General features: G+C 42.9%; 1 protein-coding gene across 2 annotated transcripts; it reads right to left on the reverse strand.

The window, feature by feature from the left end:
• Positions 1 to 3,102: 3,102 nt before the first annotated feature.
• Positions 3,103 to 4,718, reverse strand: LOC118396610 (peptide deformylase, mitochondrial-like). Of its 2 annotated transcripts, none has more exons than XM_035790907.2 (3): positions 4,649 to 4,718; positions 3,606 to 4,237; positions 3,103 to 3,400 (listed from the first exon to the last, which is right to left on the reverse strand). In XM_035790907.2, exons 2-3 carry the CDS (start codon positions 4,195 to 4,197, stop codon positions 3,243 to 3,245), a joined length of 750 nt encoding a protein of 249 aa, XP_035646800.1. In that variant the 5' UTR covers positions 4,198 to 4,237; positions 4,649 to 4,718; the 3' UTR covers positions 3,103 to 3,242. The 2 variants fall into 2 exon arrangements, with proteins under 2 accessions (XP_035646800.1, XP_035646799.1); XM_035790906.2 differs by having other exon boundaries at positions 4,355 to 4,696.
• Between the last annotated feature and the right edge of the window lie 3,481 nt (positions 4,719 to 8,199).

Consider the following 8,199-nt stretch of genomic DNA (forward strand, 5'->3'; position numbering starts at 1 on the left):
TTGGTCCGCACACAGCCATGACAGGGAAACATAGTGGAGTGGTAACACCCATGCAAGCAATTTCTCCCGACGACACTTGGGTACACTGCAGCATCCACCGGGAGGCTCTTGCTGCCAAGGGAATGTCTGACAGCTTGAAAGACATATTGGACACTACAGTGAAAATGGTTAATTTTGTTAAAGCAAGGCCCCTGAACTCTCGTGTATTTTCTGCACTGGTTATCAAGGAGCAAAGTATTGACGTGTTTTAAAAAAAAATTGAGAGCTGAGCTTAACGTTTTCTATACTGACCATCATTTTCACTTGTCTGACCACTTGCATGATGACGAGTTTCTCACACGACTGGCCTATCTGGGTGAATGATCTGAATCTAGGATTACAGGGACTCTGCAACTATATTCAATGTGCGGGACAACATTGAGGCTATGATTAAGAAGTTGGAGCTCTTCTCTGTCTGCATTAACAAGGACAACACACAGGTCCCTCCATCATTGTATGATTTTTTTGTGTGCAAATGAAGTCAAGCTTACGGACCATGTCAAATGAGATATAGCGAAGCACCTGAGTTGGGTGCGCAATTACTTTCCCGAAAAGGATGCCACAAACTGGATTCGTTATCCCTTTCATGCCCTGCTTCCAGTCCACTTACCGATATCTGAACAAGAGACTCATTGAAATTGCAACAACCGGTTCTGTGAAAATTTAATTTAATCAGAAGCCACTGCCAGATTTCTGGATTGGGCTGCGCTCAGAGTATCCTGCCTTTGCAAATCGTGCTGTTAAGACACTGATGCCCTTTGCAACCATGTACCTATGTGAGAATGGATTCTTGGCCCTCACTAGCATGACAACTAAATACAGGCACAGACTGTGTGGGAAATAATTTAAGACTGAGACTCTCTCCAATACAACCCAACATTGTAGAGCTATGTGCATCCTTTCAAGCACACCCTTCTCATTAACCTGTGGTGAGTTTTTCACAATTTTCGATGAACAAATAAGTTTTTATATGTAAGATGGTCAAATAAAGAACAAAATTATTGATTATGTTATTGTTTGTGCCCTGGTCCTATTAGAGCTCTTTGTCACTTCCCACGAGCCAGGTTGTGACAAAAACCTCACTCATTCTTATGTTTAATAAATGTATCGTATAGTGTGTGTGTGTGGCAGGCTTACAATGATGGTAAAAAAAAACATTTGAGTGTGCGCTGACCCTGGTGCTGGAGGGAGTACACAGCTGAAGGTTGAATGTTTGAAGGGGTATGGGACTATAAAAAGTTTGGGAACCACTGAACTACACAATCATGTCTAAGTGGAAGAAGAATTCAAACATTTGTAAATATATATATATATATATATATATATATATACAGTGGGGCAAAAAAGTATTTAGTCAGCCACCAATTGTGCAAGTTCTCCCACTTCATCACAGGTACACTTCAACTATGAAAGACAAAATGAGAGGGAAAAAAATCCAGAAAATCACATTGTAGGATTTTTAATGAATTTATTTGCAAATTATGGTGGAAAATAAGTATTTGGTCAATAACAAAAGTTTATCTCAATACTTTGTTCTATACCCTTTGTTGGCAATGACAGAGGTCAAACGTTTTCTGTAAGTCTTCACAAGGTTTTCACACACTGTTGCTGGTATTTTGGCCCATTCCTCCATGCTCTAGAGCAGTGATGTTTTGGGGCTGTTGCTGGGCAACACGGACTTTCAACTCCCTCCAAAGATGTTCTATGGGGTTGAGATCTGGAGACTGGCTAGGCCACTCCAGGACCTTAATGCTTCTTATGAAGCCACTCCTTCATTGCCCGGGTGGTGTGTTTGGGATCATTGTCATGCTGAAAAGACCCAGACACTTTTCATCTTCAATGCCCTGGCTTTGTTACTTTGGTACCAGCTCTCTGCAGGTCATTCACTAGGTCTAGGAGATTTTTGACCCCACGGGGTGAGATCTTGCGTGGAGCCCCAGATCGAGGGAGATTATCAGTGGTCTTGTATGTCTTCCATTTCCTAATAATTGCTCCCACAGTTGATTTCTTCAAACCAAGCTGCTTACCTATTGCAGATTCAGTCTTCCCAGCATGGTGTAGGTCTACAATTTTATTTCTGTTGTCCTTTGACAGCTCTTTGGTCTTGGCCATAGTGGAGTTTGGAGTGTGACTGTTTGAGGTTGTGGAAAGGTGTCTTTTATACTGATAACAAGTTCAAACAGGTGCCATTAATACAGGTAACGAGTGGAGGACAGAGGAGCCTCTTAAAGAAGTTACAGGTCTGTGAGAGCCAGAAATCTTGCTTGTTTGTAGGTGACCAAATACTTATTTTCCACCATAATTTGCAAATAAATTCATTAAAAATCCTACAATGTGATATTCTGGATTTTTTTTCTCATTTTGTCTGTCATAGTTGATGTGTACCTATGATGAAAATTACAGGCCTCTCTCATCTTTTTAAGTGGGAGAACTTGCACAATTGGTGTCTGACTAAATACTTTTTTGCCCCACTGTACGTGTTGCCTTCAATTCAAAATACCCTTAATTTGTAATAATTTATACATGAGCTTTAGCCCACCCAGGGATTAAAAGTGAAGTGCCAAACTCTTCTATATTTTTCTATTTTGGGCTCTTGGTAGGTCCTTATATTTCCCTGAAAGTGACCTTTGTTTTCCATTATAATTTATCCAGTCTCATTTTATGTTGGGATCTGGAGCCTTAAACTTATGTTATGAGTTTGAAACCAGTGATTAAATGTTGCAGGTCAAGATTTATGATAATACTGCCAAATGTGTTTTGAGGTTAAGGTGTTTCTTTTCATTATTTGTTATTTTTTCTGCAGATATTTGAATTAAAATGGGATTTAAAATAGGAACAGATGTCTCTCATGCTGTGCTCTTTAGATGTTGATGTTTAAATGTAGGATACTACAGCATATAAAAGCTATTCAGTTTTTTCTTTACTTCCAACATTCAGCAATATTTTCTCTGTGGTCAGCCATCTGGTGACACCACAGTTTAGTCAATATTTCAGTTCCTTTAAAAATGTCCACACAAATTAAAACAACTTACAAGAGAATTGAATATTCATCCAGACTATAAATCTGCCTTCATAAATACATTTATTATTACGAATTTACAGTTTAATCAGTCAAAGGAAAGGTTTCAGAATGGTCTTATCTGCTGCCATGTTATGTCCAAGAACTGTGGGTAAATCAGGGTGACTAGGTTTGTTTGAAACGGCTACTCGTTCTTTGCTGCCCAGTTCACGTTAATGAATGTTTTACTGTCCATGCGGTCAATGTATAGGACTCCATCCAAGTGATCCATCTCATGCTGTAGGATGCGTGCGGGCCAGCCGCTCACTTGCCAGGTCACAGCCTCTGCCTTCTCATTCAAGCCTTTGACACAAAAAAATAAAACATTAATACATTTTAAAAACGCATGCCTAATTAATTTGATGTTGACCAGCCATGGGCCGAGAGATTTAGGTTAGATGGCTGTTTCGGATACATTAAATCTGGGGTGTAATCATTACTCCAAACAGTTGCAAAACATAACTTTGATTTTTTTTTGTTGCTCTCTGGAACACGTTACTTATCTCACCTGAGACTTCCACAGAGAGGTAGCGTGGAACAGTGGCCGAGAACCCCGAGATGCTCTCACAGGCTTCCTGGAACAGAACTGTGCGTCCATCTAGGACTCGCAGCTGTGGGTTGATAAAGATCCGCAGAGGCACAGTGGTCAGACCGCGGGCTTCACGTGCAGCAGGCAAGCTGTCCTCCAACATGCGCTCTGGGAACTCCAGAGCTAAGATACGAAGTGGCACTCCAACTTGAGGTGCACTCAGTCCCACACATTCAAATTTCCTCATCACCTTTACCATGGTGTGGATCACCTCCTGAACCTCCGGACCCTGTACTGCCCCAGGGTCCACCGCTGCAGCCTGGGCTCGCAGCACCGGTTCACCCACCTGGCAGACATGGGGGTATGGAGGACTTGGTGGGGGCTTGATCTTCCGCTTCATGTACTGTAGGTAGGAACGAACCTTGATGTTTGTAGAATAAGACCGGTTGGGGGCCATGCAGACAGGGACTACCCAGCCAATGGATCCAGTGGAATGGGGCCGTGGGGCTTTTGAAATACACATTCTGTAAGCACGAGTCAACAGCACTGAAGAGCACACGGTTATATTCATGGCTGGGTTCAATCCTGGCACTAGTCAGTCTGCTACAGTCCTGCAGGAGACAAGGAAAAAACTGTAATGAAGAAAGTCAACAACTTAAATTTGGTCAACAACAAATTGGTGTTGGGCAAAGATTGGTATACATGCACATAAAAAATGGCCAGTTTACCAAATCAATATGTTGTGACCCGGGTATGACCAAAATAATTTCACATTATCACATGACAAGTTGACATGTTGAGCAGCTAACCTAGCTAGTAAGCTAATAGCTACAGCAGTTAGTTAGCTCACTGCACACGATGCTGAAACCACGTAAATACAATGAACTCGAGTATCCTATCCCATGCAAGTGTTACACGTTTTCATAACATAAAACGTGACCCTAAATTGTATTATATTGATTGCAGTAGCAACAGCGATGCCATTCTAATACTGTAGTTCATAAATTCATAAAAATACACACGAGCGTGTAATGCCTTGAAGAGAATCACTTCCTGGTCAATTATTTCGTCAGGTCTTCAAAATAAAGGTTCTTTATTGTGGAAACGTGAATATATATCTATTTTTATTTAACCTTTATTTAACTAGGCAAGTCAGTTAAGGGGGTAAATATTGATTAACATATAATCATTTGTGCTGTATTGTACGCCTACCTATCATATTTGTATCGGTTGTGTTTTGTACATATTTAGCAGGTTCCCTTGAATACTCAATTTTGACAAGTTCTTTACGGTCCTGGCCAGGAAGTATTTGGCCGTGTTTTATTGGCTGTCAGTATGTTGCGTTCAAAACAACTGGAAAGTCTGTCAGATCATGACGACAGTGACCTTCATTTCGGAACATGATGACACGTAATTCCGACCGGTTTGTAGGGGCAGACAAGGGATGCATTTATTGTATATAGTAAACATCCATCAATGATTTGGTTATTTATTAGCTATAATAAAACCAACCGTTTTAAATGCAAAGTGGTAATCAGATGTCTTATTCAAGCTCAGCTTGCAAGCCTATCATGATGTTTGCCCTTTTCATAGTTACTTGTCTTAACCAGTGGTGATTTAGCGTGTAACTGTTGGTGGGGCAAACTCCCCCAATTTTTTTTTAGATGCATGCCAGCAAAGCCACTAAACAAGACAACATTAACAATACGTTAATTGCACTATAACGGTGACAAACAGTGCCCACAAACTGTTAGGACCTACATAAAACTGTCCCAACCGCAGAGCTTTCTTTTCAGCACCATGGAGTGAATCCTTACCACCACTACACCTGGCAGGCTTCCTGCTTTGCAGAGTTGCAAAGAAAAAGCCATATCTTAGACTGGCCAATAAAAGATTAAGATGGGCAAAAGAACACAGACCTGTGAGCCCCAGTCTCTTTTCTGCTCCTCACACACTACATCCAAATCCCAAAGTTTTTAAGACATTTTAAACTGAAAAAAGAGGCAGTTACGGTTTTAACTAAACACCGGTCTCTTCTCTCTCTTGTGCAGGAGCGGGAACCAGTTTGTCCAGTGTGTGGGCATGCTACAGGCGAACCCACAACGGTTTGGCGCAACGGGGCCCATCCTGTTCTGCTGAATCGGCACCGGGACCTGTCCTGGATGGTCGCCCATGAGATCCTCCCAGTCAGGGCCGTTATGCACTCCCGGGGCATGGCGAGGACACCCGCATGCCCCTGACCAGGCTGCGGCCAAGATGAGTCGGTGAAATACTTGCTCTGAGAGTGCAGAGCCGCCAAGGACCTGTGGAAGGAATCATACCCCCGGATCTCCTTGTGTCTGCCAGCAGGGGACGACCTAATGCCCCAGTGCTGTATGGGGTGGGCCGAAGGCCTATTCCACCAAAGGCCTTCACCAAGCTCTGGCCCACCCTCACGCGTCTGAAGGAAGCACTGTGGTCCTCCCGCAACCTGCTGGTAGCAAAACGAGTAGAGACCACCCCCCAGGCAGTGGCCATGATAGCCACAGTGGCCATGATGCCTTCATGGTCAAATTGCTGCAAGGAAACTACTACTAAAGGACACCAATAATAAGAAGAGACTTGCTTGGGCCAAGAAACATGAGAAATATCAATCAATCGAATGTATTTATAAAGCTCTTCTTATATCAGCTTATGTCACAAAGTGCTGTACAGAAACCCAGCCTAAAAAACCCAAACAGCAAGCAATGTAGGTGTAGAAGCACAGTGGCTAGGAAAAACTCCCTAGAAAGGCAAGAACCTAGGAAGAAACCTAGAGAGGAACCAGGCTATGAGGGGTGGCCAGTCCTCTTCTGACTGTGCCGGATGGAGATTATAACAGAACATGGCAAAGATGTTCAAATGTTCATAGATGACCAGCAGGGTCAAATAATAATAATCACAGTGGTTGTCGAGGGTGCAACAGGTCAGCACCTCAAGAGTAAATGTCAGTTGGCTTTTCATAGCCGATCATTCAGAGTATCTCTACCGCTCCTGCTGTCTCTTGAGAGTTGAAAACAGCAGGTCTGGGACAGGTAGCACGTCCGGTGAACAGTTCAGGGTTCCATATCCGCAGGCAGAACAGTTGAAACTGGAGCAGCAGCACGGCCAGCTGGACTGGGGACAGCAAGGAGTCATCATGCCAGGTAGTCCTGAGGCATGTTCCTAGGGCTCAGGTCCTCCGAGAGAGAGAAAGAAAGAAAGAGAGTTTGAGAAAGGAAGAGAGAAAAAGAGAGAATTAGAGAGAGCATACTTAAATTCACACAAGACACCGGATAAGATGGGAGAAATACTCCAGATATAACAGACTGACCCTTGCCCCCCGACACATAAACTACTGCAGCATAAATACTGGAGGCTGAGACAGGAGGGGTCCTTGAAACAGTCTTGATATGTTCGTCAAAAGAGAGATCAGGGTCCAGAGTAACGTCGAGGTCCTTCACAGTTTTATTTGAGACGACTGTACAACCATTAAGATTAATTGTCAGATTCAACAGAAGATCTCTTTATTTACAAATAGACATTAGACCGGTGGAAATCTGTCCTTTGGTCTGATGAGTCCAAATTTGAGATTTTTGGTTCCAAACCCCGTGTCTTTGTGAGACGCAGAGTAGGTGAATGGATGATTTATGCATGTGTGGTTACCATTGTGAAGCATGGAGGAGAAGGTGTGATGGTGTGGGGGTACTTTGCTGGTGACACTGTCAGTGATTTATTCAGAATTCAAGGCACATTTATCCAACATGGCTACCACAGCATTCTGCAGCAATACGCCATCCCATCTGGTTTGCGCTTAGTAGGACTGTCATTTGTTTTTCAACAGGACAAGGACCCAAAAGACCTCCAGGCTGTGTAAGGGCTATTTGACCAAGAAGGAGAGTGATGGAATGCTGTGTCAGATGACCTGGCCTCCACAATCACCCGACCTCAACCCAATTGAGATGGTTTGGGATAAGTTGGACCGCAGAGTGAAGGAAAAGCAGCCAACAAGTGCTCAGCATATGTGAGACCTCCTTCAAGACTGTTGGAAAAGCATTCCTCATGAAGCTGGTTGAGAGAATGCCAAGAGTGTGCAAAGCTGTCATCAAGGCAAATGGGTGGCTACATTGAAGAATCCAAACTTTTGACTGGTACTGTATGCTTTCTGTAAGGCCCTATGATCTGTGAACCATGCATGACAGACAATTTCTTGATGTCATTATACTCCGTATAGGGTTTTCTCAAATATGGAGTATGTCTAGATTCTGAAATACACATACATTTATTCAACATAAAAAAATATCAATATTAATACCTCAAAACAACCCTTTTTATTTATACTGAACAAAAATATAAATGCAACATGCAACATTTTAAAATGTTTTGCTGAGTTACAGTTCATATATGGAAATCAGTTGATTGAAATAAATTCATTAGGTCCTAATCTATGGATTTCACACGACTGGGCAGGGTGCCCCCACGGATGGGCCTGGAGGGCATAGGCTCACCCACTTGGGAGCCAGGCCAACCCACTGGGGAGCCAGGCCCAGCCAATCAGAATGAGCTTTCCCCCACA

The sequence above is a fragment of the Oncorhynchus keta genome, chromosome 17 (assembly GCF_023373465.1).
Source record: "Oncorhynchus keta strain PuntledgeMale-10-30-2019 chromosome 17, Oket_V2, whole genome shotgun sequence".
In the NCBI taxonomy this organism is placed as follows: domain Eukaryota; kingdom Metazoa; phylum Chordata; class Actinopteri; order Salmoniformes; family Salmonidae; genus Oncorhynchus; species Oncorhynchus keta.

What these genes read in the sequence shown, in the direction of transcription:
- LOC118396610 (XM_035790907.2), bottom strand. Translation starts at nt 4,197, where the DNA reads ATGAATATAACCGTGTGCTCTTCAGTGCTGTTGACTCGTGCTTACAGA. An exon ending in CCTCTCTGTGGAAGTCTCAG is followed by an intron (nt 3,401 to 3,605) that starts GTGAGATAAGTA and finishes TTTGTGTCAAAG; the next exon opens with GCTTGAATGAGAAGGCAGAG.